The 20,632-nt window shown below is 37.2% G+C and overlaps 2 protein-coding genes across 6 annotated transcripts; both read left to right on the forward strand.

Annotated features, from left to right (window-relative positions):
- The first annotated feature begins 9,648 nt into the window (after window positions 1-9,648).
- LOC117636765 (DNA polymerase epsilon subunit B-like) lies at window positions 9,649-20,319 on the forward strand. 4 transcript variants are annotated; one of them, XM_034371427.1, is made up of 16 exons: window positions 9,649-9,915; window positions 15,904-15,968; window positions 16,135-16,198; window positions 16,659-16,908; window positions 17,028-17,205; window positions 17,305-17,458; window positions 17,559-17,690; window positions 17,941-18,018; window positions 18,307-18,411; window positions 18,517-18,597; window positions 18,695-18,825; window positions 18,922-19,016; window positions 19,136-19,235; window positions 19,462-19,576; window positions 19,695-19,805; window positions 19,989-20,319. In XM_034371427.1, exons 1-16 carry the CDS (start codon window positions 9,790-9,792, stop codon window positions 20,127-20,129), a joined length of 1,926 nt encoding a protein of 641 aa, XP_034227318.1. In that variant the 5' UTR covers window positions 9,649-9,789; the 3' UTR covers window positions 20,130-20,319. The 4 variants fall into 4 exon arrangements, with proteins under 4 accessions (XP_034227318.1, XP_034227319.1, XP_034227320.1 ...); XM_034371428.1 differs by having other exon boundaries at window positions 16,680-16,908; XM_034371429.1 differs by lacking the exons at window positions 9,649-9,915; window positions 15,904-15,968 and adding an exon at window positions 15,053-15,239 and having other exon boundaries at window positions 16,680-16,908.
- On the forward strand, window positions 10,142-14,259 carry LOC117636768 (putative rRNA methylase YtqB). Of its 2 annotated transcripts, XM_034371431.1 has the most exons (6): window positions 10,142-10,206; window positions 10,373-10,436; window positions 10,863-11,055; window positions 11,169-11,242; window positions 11,670-11,825; window positions 13,757-14,259. In XM_034371431.1, the coding sequence occupies exons 3-6, from the start codon at window positions 10,939-10,941 to the stop codon at window positions 13,881-13,883; spliced, it is 474 nt and encodes a 157-aa protein (XP_034227322.1). In that variant the 5' UTR covers window positions 10,142-10,206; window positions 10,373-10,436; window positions 10,863-10,938; the 3' UTR covers window positions 13,884-14,259. The 2 variants fall into 2 exon arrangements, with proteins under 2 accessions (XP_034227322.1, XP_034227323.1); XM_034371432.1 differs by having other exon boundaries at window positions 10,142-10,436; window positions 10,847-11,055.
- Window positions 20,320-20,632: the final 313 nt, after the last annotated feature.

Consider the following 20,632-nt stretch of genomic DNA (forward strand, 5'->3'; position numbering starts at 1 on the left):
TTTTTAAAGGAAGAAATCTAATGCCTTACCCTAAACTAAATACAAGGCTAAACGAATTTTATGTAAAACACAAGAATATTTTTAAGTTTATACATATATGTATATTTATATATACACATACAAAGAGCATGTCTCTTTCGTGAACAAATTGGCCAAATGTTAAAGTATTATAAAACTATCATGTTATAGTCTTAAGGAAAAACTGATAAGGAACTTCTAATTAACACTGTTAGAGCCTTTTCCACTTTGAGGGGGGAGGAAGCCATTGTTCTTCCCCCCTCTCCCCTATTCACTTCCTCCTTTCACATCTTCCCCCATTTTCAGAGATAAAGGGTTTTCCCTATTTGTCTTGGTTTTGTTATGATTTTCATCCAATCATTATATGTGGCTGCGGCTTAGCATCGGATCTTCACCTGCATTTCGGCATCGGATCTCCACCACCATCTTTTTTGCAATTTCTTTATGTTTGAAATAAGTTGCAGAGACTCTTTGGGTTCTCTGTGTAGTTTTCACCTCTCCTTTTGTGAGAGTTTTTCATCTCTCCTTTGTGAGAGCTTTTCATCTCTCATTTTTGAGAGTTTTATTTGTATTGTTATGGCTTGGTTTTTTCAAGATTTATCTCTTTTTTATTATTCTAAGTTTGCAATCTTAGTTGGGATGCCTATGCTAGAGTTTTTTCTATCCTGCCTGATCAAAAAGTAGAGACACACTAGATTGTCTTAATTTTGATATTAGACCGCTCCGTTATTGTAATGGCCATTTTGTGGCTAGTTTTGTATTAGCCCTTTGTGACTAGTGGCTTTTTTGACTGAATTATGAATGCAATCATAAAATTTCTCAAAAAAATATTATATTATAACACGTATACCACTACTACTGAGGCAAACTATAGTCTACAGATCATATAAATAAAAGCATAGTCATGATTGTCATATATATTCGTTTGTTTTAGGAATTAAATTGAATGTTGGTTCAATATTTTCAACATGTTTTACTCAAAATCATTAATTCTTTTGAGTCTTTCTTTTTTTCTTTCTTTTTTTCCAAGTGACTTCTGAAAAATTTGGACCTCGTGTTTTGCAACATAAATGTCTCAATCATATAGAATTGTAACCAAGGGGTATTTTGAGGATAACTTGAATACGTTACCGACACAAGGTGCTACCTAAAGAAATTTTATGTTCAGGACACGAAGAGGGAGTCATCACTCATACATTTGAATTTGTAACAGAACAAAATACTTATGTATATATTGGCTAGCGCACTATTGGAATTCTATGGTGAAGCGATTGCCCTCTCAATTGAGGATCTATAATTTGGTTAGCATGCTACCTCTTAAAATACTCTGATGCAAATTTCTTTGGTATAAGTCACATAACTAATGGGTTTTATGAGACCAATCTGAAATTTAATGATGACGTCATGTTCATTCAATATAGAGCACATCAAGTTTTAACAGAATTAAGCTCTAAAGATGTTTGTGTATTGATGAATGCTCATATGAGGAAATAATTATATATAAAAAATTGAAATGTATGGTGTGGTTGAGTGTACTAGGGACATTTCTGACAAAGATAGTAAGAAGTGCATTGATGTTGGAACAAACGAACTTCTAGATCATAGTTATAGAATGAGAGGTGCATGTGCTATTTATGGGAGTTGTTATGTGAGATTTGAACTTTTCCGCTTTTATTAAGGGTGGTGCTAAACGAATCCTAAAATTAATTGAGTACACTTGTGATCTAAGTACACCTTAATATTTAAATCAAAAAGTAAATTTAACTAAGTACACACTATTTAATTACCAAAAATATCCCTGGTACACCTTAATACACTCTATCACACAACATCAAACCCATTCGAGAGCTAACTGCCAAACAAACCCACCTTGTTGCCGGACTTGCTACTTGATCCACCAATGCCGCCTACCAAACTTCAAGGTATGTAATTGATTTTTTATTCTTTACAAGTTTTGTCAAAATATTATACTCAATTTTACCTTGTAGTACAGTCTTGGCATTGGGTTGTATTTGGGTTATGAATTAGGTTGGATTAAGATTGTATATCAAAATTTTCGAAACTGGAAATGTTGATTCGCAATGCCTTTGGCCCTGGTGTGCCAAACGTTCTTCTTGGCGTTCGCCGTCGCCCCACCGAATACCTCCCTAGACTTCCAGTGGTTCTCTCTCAAAAGTTTTGGTGGTGAACTATCGAAAGCTTGTTGTATGATGGCATGATGGGAACATCAGTGCTGCATAGTCTTCAATTTGTTGAAAAAAAAAAAAAAAAAAGGTGCAGTTCTCTGCCAAGCCATAAGAGCGTTTCCAGCGGCAGGGCCCAGCCCGAGGCGAGGGGGAAAAAAAAAGTCGTTCCACCGCCTAGCCCAAGCCCGGGGGGGTGTGGGACCCACCAACTCGGGCCAGCCCGAAGGCGACACGAGCCCGAGCTCCAGCCCTCGGTCGCTGACGTCAGCCCTCGCGTCACGCTGACGTCAGCTAGCGCGTTTCAAAATTTTTTACAGTTGGCGCGTGCAATGCACGTGCCAACGGTAAAAAAATTTGAACCAGCGCGCGCTGACGTCAGCTCCAACAGGAAATTGCCACGTGTCGCCTCCCCAGCCCTCCTATCAGCATCTCCGAATTCATCCTACGGCTGAGATTTTTTTGGGCAATAAAAATATGAAAAAAAATCGTAAATTTTTTTTAAAAATTCTAAAAAATTCTGAATTTTTTTTTTCTATAAATACCTATCAATACCCTTCACTTTCAACATCAATTTATACTTCTACTATTATTCACTCTTTACTCAACATTTTCCTCTTTTTCATCTAGTATTTTGATTTCATATTTTTATGGCTTCTTCTATCGAAACTGGAGGGGCTTGGAGCACCATCGAAGATGTTTCCTTGTGTGAGGCTTGGCTCCAAATTTGTCATTGTCCCGTGTCCGGCAATGAGATGAAATTTTTTCATATGTGGAAAAAAAATTCATGCCGAATTTTGTGAAAAAATTCCGGGGTCTACTCGTACGGAGATGACATTATCCAATAGGTGAAAAATTCTCAATAAGGAGTTGGGAAAATGGAGAGCTGCCCTAGCAAAAGCGATGGACAACTATAGAAGCGGGGAAAATCGTACTAACGAGGTAAGTATTTTATAATTTTTGTTTTATTAAGTTTAATCTCCTAATATATTTATATATATATATATATTTTGTTAATATTGCTTGCATTTTCAATATTTTGTTAATATTTCTTGCAATTTAAATATTTTGTTCATATTTCTTGCATTTTCAATATTTTGTTAATATTTCTTGCATTTTCAATGTGTTGTTAATATTTCTTGCATTTCCACTTGTTTCTTAATTTTCTTGCACTTCTAATTTATTTGTAAGGTTAATTGCATTTCTATTATTATTTTTTTGTTACTTGCATATCCAATATATTTTAAATATTTATTGCATTTCCATTTTTTTGTTAAATAGATTATTCAAGCACAAATGTGGTTCGGTGCAACCGGGGGTGGCAAAAAAGTTTCAACCATCATGAATGTTGGGAGGTGGTGAAATATTGCAAACGCTTCATAATTATTCCGACGGGTCCGGAGGTTGTGTTAAAGACGGGGGATTGACCTAGCACGTTGAGGTCATTTTGTGATCCTACAACTCCGAAGAAGGCATGCCAAACCCATGTGTCGAAGCCAGCAACGGCTTCAAGGATGATACGTTTTTGGCCTTTTCTGTTTCCATAATCACCTTGCCATGGAGTTGGGGCAATTCTTCCATTGCCAGTGCATGCAGTCGATGCTACCAATAATTCCTGGAATCCTCGAGCTTTGGCTTTTTGTAGAAGCCGTTGGAGGTCCCTGGGAGTAGGTCTACGCAGGTAGTCCCTAGTGTACAGAGTTTCAACAGCTTGACAAAATCTTACCAAAGCCTCCAACGTAGTGGACTTCCTCATCCGGGCAATCTCATCCACCTGATCAGTAGATGCTCCATTCGCCAACATTCGTATAACAGCTGTAAGCTTTTGCTCCGGAAGAAGCCCCAAAACCCCAGTAGCATCACATTTTTGAACAAAGTATGCATCATAATTGCAAATATCATGCATGACTTTATTGAACAAATGAGGTTGCATTCTAAATCGCCTTCGAAAATCAACATCAGAGTACAAATAAGTTGAGATAAAATAATCTTCCAAAAGATTCTTACCCCGAGAATGCCTATGTCTTTCCACATTCCGGCGGCGGCCGACTTGTGAACCACGGCAGCGACCTTGGTTCTCTTCATCTTGCAAAGCCACTGCTATGAGAACTTGCTCATCGACTTGTCTCTGCAACTCATTGATTTCATCTGCTCTACGGTTTCTCTCATTTGTTTCTCGCTCTTGCCTCTCCAAGCATCTCCTAAATTCTTCCATTGAGAATGAATGAAGTATGAATTCTAAACTCTGAGAAATGAAAATATAGAAAGATAAGATGTGGTGTGAGAGGTATGAGTTGAGCCTCTGGTTTTATAGAAAATTTTGGCAAGATAGAAATGCCACGTGGCTTGATTTTATTGGATGAAAATCTTATCTGAAATTTGAAATTCATCCGAAATTTGAACCCTAATTTGTATGAATTTTGAATTTTGAAATTCATCCGAAATTTGAACCCAAATTTATCTGAAATTTGAATTTTGAAATTCATTCGAAATTTGAACCCAAAAATTTATCTGAAATTTGAAATTTGAAATTCATCCGAAATTTGAATCCAAAAATCTTATCCGGATATTTTATCTGATTATGAATAGTCTTGACACGTAGGAACCCGGAAATCTTATCTGAAAATATTACCCAAATTAATTATTTTCATTAAAAAATAGGAGGAAAAAACAAAAAAATGAATAGTAATTGCCCTTAGCCATGGCAATGGGTGGAAACACAAAATACTATTTGTAAGGGCAGCCACTATTCACTTGAATAGTGGCCGCCCTAGCTCCACCCTTGCCATGGCTAAGGGCAAATGGGTGGAGTTGCTCTAAGATGGAGAAATGGATGATGGGTTCAATCCAATGGTCCTAAACACATTGATAAATTGCTCAACCGACGAGGTGCCTTTTTCAATCCCGTCTCGTTTGACAACTAGCGCCAACGCGAACAATGGAACTAGAGTGAAAGTAGCTTTAAAAGGTGAAATTAGCTCGAGCCACAAACTTGGCCTACTAACAAACGTAGCTGGTGATGTCAAGACGCTTGTTGCACCAGATAAAATTGTTAGTAGCAGAAACATGAGGCCACAATCATGGTACTAAGGTAACCAAGAAACAATCACGCTGTTCAGGTGAAGATCGTAGGCCTTTCTAGCTGTAGCTTTGGGATCCCAGTTGCTCCTGAAGTGTACTGAACCAAATACACATCCTTGTTGAATAACAAGTATAAAAACAAATAAGAGAATAATAATAAATCGAAATATGCTATATATATAATCAAATTAATACAACAATGTAATAAATTATAGAATACTAACTTGGATAGATGATAAAGTCCTGCATAGTTGCAGTGTCTTTTAAATAGTATTTCTCCTCTACCCTTGTGCTTGTAGTTCGATAGGAGTCTGTCCACCAAGATTAAACTATCACAAATCAAAGCCTAAGCTCTGTGGCTTTGATTTATGGCGAATAGTGATATGATTTCTCTCAGGAAGTGCTTATGTGTGAGAATGATAATGCTGTTCCAAAAATTGTCTGTTGTAGTCAATATATAGAGGTTTGACACCTCTTCATCCAATAGTTACATTAATTATTTAACATATTCGAACGAATTTCTAATTAATAAAAAGAAATTATTAATTAAATCAATAGAGCCCAAGACCAAAGGCTGCCTAAGGCCCATCTTTTGACAATTACATATTTCAAGCCCAAACCATGATGATGTCCAACTTTGCCTTCACTAGGCCCATACCCTATTTAGTATTTCTAAAATGTTGGTGATTAAAACCATGGAAGGAAACAACTCCCTTCCAATGTGGGACTAAATGCAAGTGTATTTTTCCTATACAAACTCTAACATCCTTTGCTCTGCTCTGCAGCTTTTGTATGGTGAAAATTTAGGACCCAATTGGGAAAGTTCTAACTTTCTGTCTTTAGCTTTGATGTCAACCGTGGAAATCCAGTGGGGACTTTGCAACATATGAACAAGCTTTTTGATGGAGGATTAGGAAGATGTGTAGTTGTTAATGCTTGTGATGTAAGTGGGGTGAGCTATGGCAACTTTAGGCTTTGTTTGGGAGAGGGCTCTTATAAGGTGGTGAAAGTCTTGATTAGTGAAAGAAGGGTCAGGTGGGGAAATGGGAATGCTCAAAAGGCCAGCCCTTTGGCACCCCAAAATGGGCTCGACTAGTTCGGGCCCGATGAGCAAAGGATGACGACAGTGTCACCTCTTTGAAGTGGGATGGGCAATTGAGAAGCACTGCATAAGGGTTGAGTTAAGATTAATGGCGGTGCCGTCTTTGACCCAAATGAAGGTTTTTGGTGGTAGATTTTTTCGCTTACATTTGATTGTGATTGAATATGGTGGATATGGTATACTTATTAAAATTACATTTGTTTCAAAATTCAATATATCTTTTTTTGTCATTTTATATTAAAATAAATTAGTAATTAAATAAATAGTTTGGTCAAAGGGTGTACTCAGTTAATTTTAAGGCTCGTTTAAAAGCACCCTTTATTAACTCACATTTGTTCCGTAGAATGAATTCTTTGAGCGTGTCATTTATAAGCTCATTAAAAAAAAAAAAATCAAATAGTAAGTCAAATGTCTTTCACATGATTTTTTTAGAGGAAATGTAAATAAAAACTAACAGTAGGTAAAGGTGGCCAAGGTCCGGATTGGATCAGTTTCATTTTAAAATTAAAGCTGAACCAATAACAATATAAGCGTTTGATTTGGTTCGATTTTGACAAAAGTCATAAAGAAAATCGAACCAAACAAAACCAATTTAATACGGTTTGAGCCCAAGTCCATTTCTCTTTTCTTTTGCATTTTTTCAATATTGTTATCCCAATTACAACCAACAAATTCACAACTTGCTCCATACTCAAATAATTTTCTAGAGTATGAAACCATTCTAATGCTCAACATGCCATAAAACTTCTTTTGAGGCCCAAAAAATTCATGGTTGGGCCTGAATAAATTATCAGCCCAAAACGACACTCCATTAAGAAAAAGCGTAAAGCGGAGTACACAAAAACCCGCCACATGCGAGTTGTAGTTCACGTGCCATGCTAAATAAATCCGCCATGTTAGGGGTTGAGATAAAATATACCAACTCTACAAGCCCATGCCGAAAATAAATATCGCAGTCCTTCCCAAGGACGATAAAATTAAAACATGACAAAGCGACATGCCATGCCAAGCACAAAATCGTTATCTCACATCCAATCACGCTACAAGCTTAAGTGGACCCAAGCCACTCAAATGCTTGGGGCTTGCTTGAGTGGGTTGTGGTATGGATGGTAATAAATCAACATGAGGCCCATTGATGGCCTGAGAAATGGAAGGTCTCGGGTTGCTTGGGAGCCTCGAGACTCAAGCCCGTTTATTAGGCCCAAACATGTGGGTGAGCACAAGAGAGAAAAAATAGCCCAATAGCCCAAGCAAAATGGCCCATTGACACAACCAAAAGCCCAATGTTTAACAAAAATAACTTACTTGCTCAAGGAGCCACCTGGGCCCATACAAAACCCCAAAATAAGCCACAAAAAACCTCAGCCCTTTACTGGACAATAGAAGCCACGTAGAGCAAGTCTGCAGGACCATTGAACGAAGCTGCTGGGAGGTTCCAGCACATGGAAGGAGCAAGTTTCAAAGCCAAAACATCCAAGGAACTAGGGGGTATTAGCAAAGAGAAAAAAGCGCCCTTCGAACTAGCATATATATCCAGCTCCTTTCCTCATCAGAATTAGCCATGGAAAAAAGGGAAGAAAAAGATAAAAGAGATGGTTAGGAATGGAAGTCTCATAGAGACAGCTGCGGGAAAAGAAGGCCTTGAGCTCCAAACTCTGATAGGGTGCAAACAGGCAGAATGGATTTCATCAAGAAGGGAAAAGTCAAGGAATGAGATGAGAAAGGAAGGGAAAAGCTTGGCTTGGGAAGTGATGGTTTTCAGCGGCTATAAAAAGAGGTCTCTTCCACCCAACAAAACTCAACAAAGAAACCCACTCATAGGGAGCAAGCTTTCTCTCTAACTTGCAAAAACCCAGCAATTTCGTGCACTGTTCACCCTCTTTTCCATTCCTCTCTTATGGCAGACAGAGTATCTGTCAAGCTGCCGGAAGAGCATTGTTCTTCATTTCTCTCTTCCTAGCCAAATCTCCTACAAATCTCCCCTTTCTCACCTTAACACTTCCTTTTTTTCCCCCCTCAGAAAGCCTACATTTTCCCTCAGTGCTAAACTCATGTTGATTTTGCTTCCATGCCACATGTCTCTCATGCCAAGCTCAAAAGTTTATCTGTAAGCATGCAAAAAATTACCTGTAAGCTGTCATTATTTTGGTTGGTGAAGGTAACCAAAATACGTCCTAAGGCTCCGCTGCCATTTCGAAGTATTTTCGGGGGTTAATTTTCGAATTTAGACGAGGGGGTAATTCCATCAGTCTGCCCTTTACGGCAGCCCAGCCCATTTACAGTTGCCGAAAGAAAAAGTCCCCTACAACTTCAAACTTCAAATTTCAATTACTAATATAACTCAATTCAAATATTTATATTTAGTTATTACCTAATTAGAGTATTACACATGTAAAATATAATATAAATAATAAATATACACATAAACAATTTGGTTTGGTTTAAATCAGTTTATAGAAATTCAAAATCAAACTAAATCAAACCATATAGGGTCCGATTCAGTTTTTAAACATTTGATTTCTTATTGGTCAATATCAAATAAAATATGCAATTATGATTTAATTTGGCCGGTTTCATCGATTTGGCTTGCCCAACCCTAATAGTAGGTGCTACATTGACCTAATGTAGGGTTAATCTTTTTATTAGTCCCTAAACTTTGACCCAATTTTCATTTGAGTACCCCAATTTTCAAAATGGTTCCCGCAGTCCTTTAGCTTTAGTTTCATTTGGACAAATGGTCCTGCCGTCAATTTTGTTAACTTTTTTTGTTAAATGTAGGGGCAAAATGGTATTTTTATATTAAAACAAAAAAATGAATAAAAAAAATCATATCTTTAAAATAACAATAAAAGAAAATCAAATAAAAAACCAACCAAAAAAAAAAAATTCAAGTTTTGAGGGAGTAGAAATCGGGATAGAGAGGGAGAGAGAGAGTTTAATTTTAATTTTTTATTCATATTTTAATAAATTTTGATACAAAAATATCATATTGCCCATGCATTTAACAGAAAAGTTAACAAAATTGACGGCATGTCCATTTGTCCTAACGAAACTAAAGTTAAAGGATCACAGGAACCATTTTGGAAATTAAGGTACTCAAATATAAGTCGGGTCTAAATTCAGGGACTAATAAAACGATTAACCCTTTAATATAATTGGCGCACACATTTGGCTAAAAAAAAATTTATTTTGAGATTAAATTTGTTGGATTAGATTAGCGAAATAGTTCAGGGGTATTGCTGAAAATCCATTTTAACTGGGGATGGCCTAAGAGAGCTCGAAAGAGATAAGAGATGTTGGCACTGCCGCTGAGATTAGGCGCGCATTGGCCTGCGGTACAAAAACCTCTAATATCAACTTCAACACGGTGGTTCGTTTTCCCCTATCCGCGAAACGTTTCGCTGAATGGCAATAGCCCCAGAGACCACTTTGACCGAAACGTTTCGAGGATCCCTGCGAATTCAACATCTCTCACTGGCAAGGCCAATGATTTCGTTTCCGTTTCTCTCCCCAAAGACTCTCCTCTGTTTGGTACTCTTAACCCCCTTTTTCTTTGTCATCACAAGTACGCAGATATGATGCTGCCTTTATCTAAAATATGGCTATGAAATGTTTGGCTGCTAAGAAATTTGATGAAAGAAAAAAAGAAGACTTATGAATGGCGTTTTGTTTATTTAACTCCCGAATAGTACAAATGCTCAATTTTATAGTCAAAGTTTCTATCTTTTTTATTTCTTCTTAATTTTTCTTTGGGCAGGAGGCGGGAGGGTATGTGTGGTTTGAATTGTTCATTTTCCGAGTAACCAAACAGAGCAGTGGTTTGTGAGTTGTGGTTCTGGAATATGATTATATGAGGAATTGTGTGTCGTATAAAGTTAAATGTGTTTGATTTTGGAGTGAAGTCGAATTTGAGTTAAAGAGAAAATGTGAGTTGAATTGTTAAAATCTTTTAAATCAAGCGCTTATTAGAATTTGAACCACAATTCAGGATTGGAGGATTTACTGGTGAGCTTTATCTTGGGCAAGAAGAGGGCCACAGAAGTTTCTCACTTGTAAGAAGTTAATGACTAATTTCCCAAAATATGTGTGGATTTTGGATTGGAGGGTTTACTATATCTACATTTGAGCCGACCTTAACCTACTTCTGATTTTTAACTTTATCAAGCATCTCTGGCTTTTTTGGTGTGCATTATCCTCTTTGACATATGCTATTTATGCTTAGCTTGGCTGTTGAAAGCCTTTTCGTATAGGCTTCAATTAGCTATGCTTATATTGACTAGGGTTGACATTAGTCTATCTGCAGTTCTGCCCTAGCAGTTGTTTTAACATACATCAAGTTTTGAAACATTTGAGTGCTTGAAATTATATTTTTACATTTCTCAACATTCTCAGCCAATAGATCGATTTCATATTTTTACATTTCTTTCGTAATAATATTGTTTAAACATTTAATACCTTCTAGTTTCTATTCTTAACAGGGTTTGGAAAAGTGTTGTCCAAAAAGGAGATACAGTCATTGATGCCACTTGTGGCAATGGTCATGATACCTTAGCAATGCTCAAGATGGTTGCTGATGAATCGTGTAAGGGTTCTGTTTACGGGCTGGATGTTCAGGAAGCTGCCTTACAGAAAACTTCTTCTTTGCTGGAAGAGTCGGTCAGTCCAAGTGAGGTACCCTGCATTGGATGTCTGGACTGGACTGAACATAGTATCAATCTCGTGATGTGTTTTCTTTTTAAGGTTGTGGATGTATGCTAATTCTCCTCAGTTTCAATTATATGCAGAAAGAACTTATTCAGCTCTTCTCCAAATGCCACAGTAAAATGTATGAAGTTCTTCCAAAAGATACATCTGTTAGGTACTCACTATAACCCAAGTTTCTTGATGTTCCTATCTTATGGTTCTGTGTTTAAAATCTTAATGCAATTGGCATTTGATTTATGAGAAACGTACGCAGAGCTAAAATAAGAAAGAAACTCCAGGCTGTTAAATTTCTTCTAATGGCCAAGATTAATGCAAATGCTTTTTGTACTTCTGTTTTGTGTTCGATTTGTATAATCATAAACTTATCGGTATTCATATTGTTTGCTTCAATAACTTTTGGCTCTATTGAAGTCGGAATGTGTTCTGTATATTAATCAGGAAAGTTATTGAATATTCGACTAATGTTTATTATACTTAATATCATGTTCATATTTTATGGAAATATTATCGAACGTGTTACTGCATTATTTTTCTTAGTAGAAAACTTGCTTCCTAAAAGGTTTGATTTCGTGGGTGATTAGGCTTGTCGCTTTCAATCTTGGCTATCTTCCGGGGGGTGACAAAACAATTGTCACACAGTCAGAAACAACACTGAAGGCATTGGAAGTTGCAAAAAGTATCATGGTGCCTGGAGGTCTTATCAGTTTAGTGGTTTATGTGGGGCATCCTGGTGGATGGTAACAGTTCTGTTCTCAAATTTTATTTTTATTCACTCTGTATGCTAGTTTGTGCTCCCTGGTTTTTATTATGTTCATTATGCAGGTTGAGCAAAACCTATAACAATGGCTTGAGTAATTTTCGTTTAAGATACTAGAATAAATAAATAGATAAAGTTGGATAGTTAGGCCAATATAAGCTCAATTAAGTTCCTCCCAAACTACGCCTGAAATATTTTGCTTCTTATTATTAACAAAGGAATAGTTCTTTTGTAGCTAAAAACAATGAGTATGTTATAGCATGGGAAAATTGTTTTGCCCTATTTAATTTGAGTGTTTAGTGGGAGCATGACTTCTAAGGAACTTCTTGTGCAATGAAAGCAACAGTTGGAAGCTTGCCTTTTCAATCAACCCCCTTTTATTTTATTTTATAAAGTCTGGTAGATGAAGCCATCATTTATGCTTCCCCTTCAGATTGGTTTGGAATTGGATTAAGATATACGTGGTTAGTTTTAGGTACTAGAGGAGTGGGATAGGCTGTTTGGATTTTACGTTCTGGTCTTGCTCTGAGAGGAGAGAGGGGGAAGGGGAGAAGGGGAGAAGGAGAGTGAGATTGGAAGTCTTCTGTGACTAGTAAATTGGAAGTCTCGGACTCTTGTTAAGTTTGTGCATTTTCAGAATGAAGAATAATCTGTTTTTAGGCTCAAAACAAATAACGTGGATTGAATTCTAGGACACCGATGCTACTGTAGATCATAATAGAAGCTTTCTGCTCATGTTCCAGTCAGGGAAACAGAAAGTGCAGTATCCAAGATTGTGCTTGATTCGTGAAATTGTTATTAATATTGATTTATGACATTGGTGATTGAGTTGGAGATTTCCAAATTGGACAATTCTTATTGCTTTGCTGATATGGATCCAATATGCTTTGTTTTGGCAAAAAGGGTCCAACTTTTTGTGCATTATTTGTTCTTTTAGACTTGATACGTACAAGTTTAGTTTTGTCATGTGCTCCTGACTTGCTTGTTCTAACTGTGGGCACACATGTCTAATCTGCATGGTTGTTGAATTGATTAACTTAAGCACTTGGCAGCCTGAATAGTCCAATATATCTCCTTGGTTATGTTTCTCTTGTAGACCTAATGTGAGGTAAGGATGTCCAGTACTACCATGTCTCAGTTATCGGGAAGTGGGAATACAATATCTACCGTCAACAGGTTGTGATGGGTTTTGGAGCATAAAAATGTGCAGAGAAATTAATTTCTTTTTATGGAAAGGTATATAAGGTCAGAAATCACAATTTATGTAACTTTCAGGGATGGTCCAGGAACAGAGAGGATAATTTGGTTATAGGAAAAGTATGCATAGTGGTAGAGATGAATGCATAGTGATTCTATAAAATTTGCATGGTTGGTAAAATAATTTAGAGTGTTGGTATGGATTTGGATGGATCCCTGATCAAACTATAATATTTATTTTTGGATTGGAAATGATGGGGTTGTTACTGACTATAATTCAAAAATCTTTTGACCTAAAATTGAGTAAAGTGTCTGAGTTTTTGAGGTACTGGAAGTTGAAAAGGTTTCATTACTTAAAATACGCTTTCATTCGTTAGATGTGCTTGCGGACAGTGAAGTGGAGAGTCTAAAACACACTATTTGCATTCCTCTTGTACACTTGTATTCTCTTGTAAGTTGGGATTGATTTGATTGTTCTTGAACAAATATATGTGTATATAGTTGGCTGATGATCAAACTATGCAAATGGTGTGCATGGGTTTAAACTGATGTGAGGGTGTGAATTGTTTTGTGCAAAGATTGCTTCCTTGTGCTTCTTTTATTTATTTGCAAATTCCGTGTACATACTCTATTCCATAGTTCATGTTGCTTCGTTTGAGTTGTTAGAGCTTCCATGCTTATGCTTTAGATTTGTCATCTCTTTTTACTGTTCAGGGAAGAACTGAAGACTATCCGAGACTTCATCTCCAAATTATCAGTTGAGAAATGGATCTGCTATGAGTTTCAGACAGTAGACCGATCATGGTCTCCTATACTTATTTTCTTGTTCAAGAAATGTTGAATCGTCGAGTTGCTCCATTCTTTGTCCATCTCTTTTCAAAGAATGAGATACTATGGGAAGAAACCAAGCTCTCTTTCTAGCAAGAGAATTAAGGAAGTTATTGTAGCACAGTTTTTAGAATTTTATTCCTGAGGACAAGGATGTTCTGCAGAGGAGAGGAATGTTAAAAATCTAGGAGCATATTTCAGATAGCAATATTCAATTCGGAATTAGTTGGTTTGCAAAGTTAGCTCATTCAATTAGATGGTACATTCATTAATACATGTAACTGTGTAACTAGGTTATCAAGTCAATTAGTGCTTCTTTTTTGAGTTAATTACGACTTGTACCTCTCCAGTTTTGGATAAAATTTCAATTCAATCCTTTCTTGATCTTATGATATTTATCTTCCCAATATTGGAATATGTCCTGAACTCAGATCTCCTTCGCTTTTATGAAATAACTCTAATCACAAGTATGACCTAATCTAAACTTCACACAGAAGGTACTATCCGGTTATCCAAATAGTTTCTAACAAGTTATGACAAAGACTGTTTTCACGCAGATGTGAGTTAAAGCCATCATGCCAAGGCACTGTCTCTGCACCCTTACACTCAAGTTCGAACCCCATGTCCGTAGATTAAAGCAGTTTAGACTATCCCTTTATCAAAAAGACAAAGAACTGCTGTTTCCACACGGATTGTCCCTAATTACTTCAGTTCACTCTTACATAACATGTCATTTTCTCCTCTTGTGCCTGCGTGACCCACCAGAATACACGACAAGCATCAAAAGGAATAAGACAAGCCATGAGGTAATCACGCCACCACCTTTTTTTTTCCCCAGAAAGACGACTGAACCAAAAAAAAAAAAAAAAAAAAAACCACAATGAATTATGGCCATCGTCACCATTTTGATACTCATATCATAAAGCATGAAAATTTAAACTATGCAATGTCCGACATACCACCAAGTAGAATGAAAGTTGACATCAACAGCATTTTAAACTGCATACTGTAATAGGTACATGGAAGAAAGCCGGGCCTGCTCCGACCTGTTGATGAAATGCCTTCACTTGGTCCTTGTCTTGTGGGCTTAAAAATACATTTGTTAATGTTGGGCTCCCATCCCAAAATGCCCAGGCCCCACTTAGAGCGTTCACTCTCTCTCTCTCTCTCTCTCTCTCTCTCTCTCTCTCTCTCACACAGTCTCTTCTTCATTTTGGTCTCTCTTTTTCTGCAAAATTTTCCCCCTCCTCTCCCTCTCTCTCAAAAATTGGTATTGGGTATTTGGGTTTATCATTTTCCAACTTGCTCAGTACCCGGAGCCTCATCCAGCGTGTAAGGGGAACAAGTCGCAGAGTTGTCATCGTGCCTGGTAATCCTTGTCCTCTCCCTTTCATTTTCTCAAATAGTTATTTTAGATTAGAAACCATTTCTACCGTTGAACAAAATGCTGAACCAGTATCGCTAAACTTCAATTGCTTCGACGCGAGGCCTATATTTCATCAATTTATTCCCTTTCAAGAATCATTCCTTATCCCTCTGCTGCTCTAATGCTAATATTTTGGATATGTGAGATCCCCGATTGAACCCATATCTCATGTTCGAACTTATATGCTCTCTGCATCTTCGTCTTATCACCTGGTGCCATTTCTAGGGACCCCTTGTTTGAATTTGGTCAAATTATCGCAGCCTCAGAATGCGCTCGCTGCGTTTAGGGTCTCTGTGCGTCATTTTTGTTTGGAGACTGTTACAGTGGATCAAAGTTTTGACTGTGATGGGAGGAGTGGTATTGAGGACGAGTCATTAGAAAGTGATTTCGTTTCCCTTTTTCTTTGTCATCACAAGTACGCAGATATGATGCTGCCTTTATCTAAAATATGGCTATGAACTGTTTGGCTGCTAAGAAATTTGATGAAAGAAAAAAAGAAGACTTATGAATGGCATTTTGTTTTTTTAACTCCCGAATAGTACAATTGCTCAATTTTATAGTCAAAGTTTCTATCTTTTTTATTTCTTCTTAATTTTTCTTTGGGCAGGAGGAGGGAGGGTATGTGTGGTTTGAATTGTTCATTTTCCGAGTAACCAAACAGAGCAGTGGTTTGTGAGTTGTGGTTCTGGAATATGATTATATGAGGAATTGTGTATCGTATAAAGTTAAATGTGTTTGATTTTGGAGTGAAGTCGAATTTGAGTTAAAGAGAAAATGTGAGTTGAATTGTTAAAATCTTTTAAATCAAGCGCTTATTAGAATTTGAACCACAATTCAGGCTTGGAGGATTTACTGGTGAGCTTTATCTTGGGCAAGAAGAGGGCCACAGAAGTTTCTCACTTGTAAGAAGTTAATGACTAATTTCCCAAAATATGTGTGCATTTTGGATTGGAGGATTTACTATATCTACATTTGAGCCTACCTTAACCCACTTCTGACTTTTAACTTTATCAAGCATCTCTGGCTTTTTTGGTGTGCATTATCCTCTTTGACATATGCTATTTATGCTTAGCTTGGCTGTTGAAAGCCTTTTCGTATAGGCTTCAATTAGCTATGCTTATAAATGCACTTGACTAGGTTGACATTAGTCTATCTGCAGTTCTGCCCTAGCAGTTGTTTTAACATACATCAAGTTTTGAAAAATTTGAGTGCTTGAAATTATATTTGTACATTTCTCAACACTCTCAGCTAATAGATTGATTTCATATTTTTACATTTCTTTCGTAATAATATTGTCGCCATATTGTAATCGTTTTTCCATAAGTAAAATCTTCAAACGATTCCATTGACAAATCTCAAAAGTTTGTTGTCCATGTTACCCAGATTTTAACAAAAGCAACGGCGAAATGCCTAGGTTTTAGCAAACGGAACACAGAGAGAGAGATGAGCAGCTCCATGAGGAAGAAGGTGCAGAAGAAGTGCAAGATCAGAGGCTACACACTTGAATTGGACGCCATCGACGAGATCCTCTCCTTTGAATCCGAATTCAGCAACGACTCTGCTTTGGACGATCCCGTCGATATCCTCCTCGACCTCCTCGCCACCCAGCCCAGTACTTTCCCCCATTTCTTTCGTGTCTTATTATTTGTTCACAAGTCAATCATTTTCATCTTGTTCTTTTTTCCTTAAAGTAAAGCTTGTTTCTTTTTCTTATTTTTCTTGGGGTGGCAGTAAAAGACAAGGAGATGGTGCACCGCATTGCTACCCGTATATTGGGTGCTGATGCGGCCATCAATGAAACCCCCGACGGCGATGGTGATGATGTTATAAGAGCCTCTGATTTGCTCATAATTGATGCCTTCAAGGTCCCAAAGTTCCGATATGATCCCATCAAGAAGGTTTTTTACAAGTATGTTTCAATTTTTGCCAACCAATTCTTAATCTTTATAGTGAGTAGTATAAATTTATTGAAAATGCTTCTTTTTTTTTTTTTGGAGGAAATTTTTAGGCATACTGGGAGCCTACCCATGCATGGTGACGCATTTTCGAAAGCAGCTCTGTATAAGGATAGGTTTCTCTTGCTCTCCCAGATGCTCTCTCGCCATAAGGATTTTTCCAAACCAGCCTTTGATTCTGAATTGTCAGATTTCGGACGCTGTGAGGTTGGTACTCACATTGTCTTTATTCGACGAAATCTAGTTGGGTTTCTTTCCTAAATGCCAAAGTTCAATTAAATAAATTCCTGTATGGTATGGTGGTCAGATATCTCCAATTCAGTCTCTGATTGGGCAAACTGGAAGGAGATGGGTGATGGGTCTGATATCTCAGTTGGAGGATGGCCATTTTTACTTGGAAGACCTTTCTGCTTCTGTCGAAATCAACTTATCCAATGCAATATCCTTTACACACTCTCATCATTTATAACTTCACACTTGACGCTTGACCTTTGGGCTGTTCTGTTTGCATCTAATAGAGAGTGACTAACTGGTGTCTTGTCATTTGATGAAATGCATTGATTCCTTGTCTTTATGATAATGGCTCATGGGTGTGGTAGGTTATGGCTATGCCTGAACTCATAAAAGCTAGAGTTGAGGTTCAGTCAAATCAAAAGCATGAAATCATCATTTTCCTTGACAATATATACAAGATAACTGCAGGATTTTTTGTAGAAAACACAATAGTTGTTGCAGAAGGCGAGATGCTCTTAGAGGGTGTCTTTCAGGTTAGATAATGTTCTTTTATTCTCTTTACTCGTAAAAAGAAATTGCACATCCTTTTACTACTAATATGAGGTTGGATCAGATTATCATAAATTCATAATATGTTAATCCCTTTAGCTAATCCAGAGCAGATCAGTGTATATAAAAAGAAAGTCAAGTGAAGTTATTTGCCATGAGATTGTACCAGGCATCAGGTTCCTAACTTTGGATCAATGTATATGTATGAGATGTAAACATTTAACTTATGAAGTTAATCTTTAAAGAGATGCTAACACTTACTTTTTGTGAAGGTGTTTAATTGCGGATTTCCTCCGCTTGAGGGCAGAGATAAGTCACTCCAATTTCTTGCAGGACATGACTCTTTTGGTAGTGGTACACTAACAGAACAGGAGACGGTATCCTAAACTTGCTTTTTGGTGATATTCAAAATTGTCTAATTGTTCAACTTTATAGACTAGCCAATTATTATGAATTTACGGTTTCCTATACACTTCAAACAGCTCAGACTTGCAAAGTTGGAAAGAGAAGCAGTTAATGGGAATGTTGTCATACTGTCTGACATTTGGCTAGACAATGAAGAGGTTATTCTTCTTGCTTTTGTAAAGATGGTTAAACTTCTTTTGTTTCTCAGAGTACTGTACTTGACATTAAGTGATAGTTCTTTTCTTATTTGAGAAGGCTATGGGAAAGCTGGAGAGAATCCTTGATGCTTTTGAGAATGAGGACTTTGTGCCATGCTTATTTGTACTCATGGGGAATTTTTGTTCTCATCCATGTAATCTTGGTTTCCACTCCTTCTCCAATCTCAGGTGAGGAATATTTTGCTAAGATTTATTTTGTTGACTGAAAACAGTCTTTTCTTTCTTTAACAAGTAACAGTAATAGTGAACAAACTGGATGTGCAGGTCGCAGTTTGGCAAGCTAGGGCAAATGATTGCTGCCCATCCACGGCTAAAAGAGGGTAGTTGTTTTCTATTTATCCCGGGTCCCGATGATGCAGGTATATCACACTTGCTTTAACATGCTTCTCCAAAGAAAGAATATGTTTCTTCAAAAATGGGCCTATAGTCCGGGTATATCACACTTGCTTTAGTACTCTCTGCTTTTTGACAATTTCAGGCCCTTCAACTGTTCTACCAAGGCCTTCTTTACCAAAGTATTTAAGAGAAGAGCTTCAAAATCACATTCCAAATGCCATATTTTCAAGTAATCCTTGTAGGTATGTTTTTCTGATCACTGATGAGTTGACGTATAAATGATGAGATAAGTATTTAATTGCAGATAACTGCACACTCTGGTGTACTTAGATTCACATTTTATGAATTCTAAGACAAAAGAGCTTACTTCTCACCTGGCACATTGGGATTCATGAGTACAAAGTGTGTCTTCTGTGCTTGTAGTTTCAGTTGGCTTTCTGATCAATGACTTGCCATACTTGAATGCAGAATGAAGTTCGGTAGCCAGGAGGTGGTATTCTTCCGTCAGGATCTGCTGTACAGAATGCGCCGTTCATGTCTGATGCCCCCTTCTACAGAAGAAACTACTGATGACTTTGAGCATGTGATATCTCTCTCTCTCTCTCTCTCTCTAATATATACATGTACATATATTCTTAATATCTTGTTAACTGGTGCATAATTACTAAGAAAACTAACAGGTTCTCATTTTTTTGTCACAGCTGGTTGCTACCATAACCCATCAATGTCATCTCTGCCCTCTCCCTCTTATTGTACAACCGATTATCTGGAATTATGACCACTCCCTGTACCTCTATCCAACTCCACATACGGTAATACTGATATTCATTTCTTGTCCATTTCACCTCCCTTCTCCCGTGGAGTTCCTCCATAATGAGTGGTGTTTTACAAAGCCATTCCTATCTACTAAAACTGAAACTTTAGAAGACACTTGGACCGTCATAAATCATTAAGTCATTAGTAAGTCTTGACAGACCTTTGATTTTCATGTGCAGATAGTTTTAGGTGACAGAAGCGAGCAAAAGGCTTTCAAATACACAGGAATCACTTGTTTTAATCCTGGTTCCTTCTCAAGTGATGGCGCCTTTGTGGTATACCGTCCTGACAATCAGGAAGTTGAATTGTCATCCTTATAGTCAGAATCATCAATTGATGGACAAAATTAATTTGTTTTGTTTGTAGTGAATATGCAGATTTCCGTTACTTCCAAATTTAGAGACATTTGCAGTACGCGGTGCTACTTTGTTTTGTTTACTTCTCTTGTTAGGCACAACCAATTGCATGTCATTACTGCGACAACCCTGAATACCATGCCTTGCTTCCTCAGTGTGATCATAATTGCCTACAACATCATTTAAAAATCTTTGACAAGAAAAACGTCCCTTCCTGGAACTCAAACCTGGAAGTTTAGAAATATCTGTCTTGAAAATTTCCTTCTCAGCGTGTTTTTCATCATGACCAGCATTAGTACGATCACCACTGTTTGAACCAATTGAAATTGAATCCAAAACGAAGGAGTCATGCATATCAGAGTAACATTTGGTATGCATATCACTGTAACAGCTCACCCGTGTATGAATTCCATTTAGTAGCTTTATTTGCCAAGTCTTATTGACAGAATAAGTAAAATCAAGAGGAG

Source organism: Prunus dulcis, chromosome 8, assembly GCF_902201215.1.
Source record: "Prunus dulcis chromosome 8, ALMONDv2, whole genome shotgun sequence".
NCBI classification, from domain to species: domain Eukaryota; kingdom Viridiplantae; phylum Streptophyta; class Magnoliopsida; order Rosales; family Rosaceae; genus Prunus; species Prunus dulcis.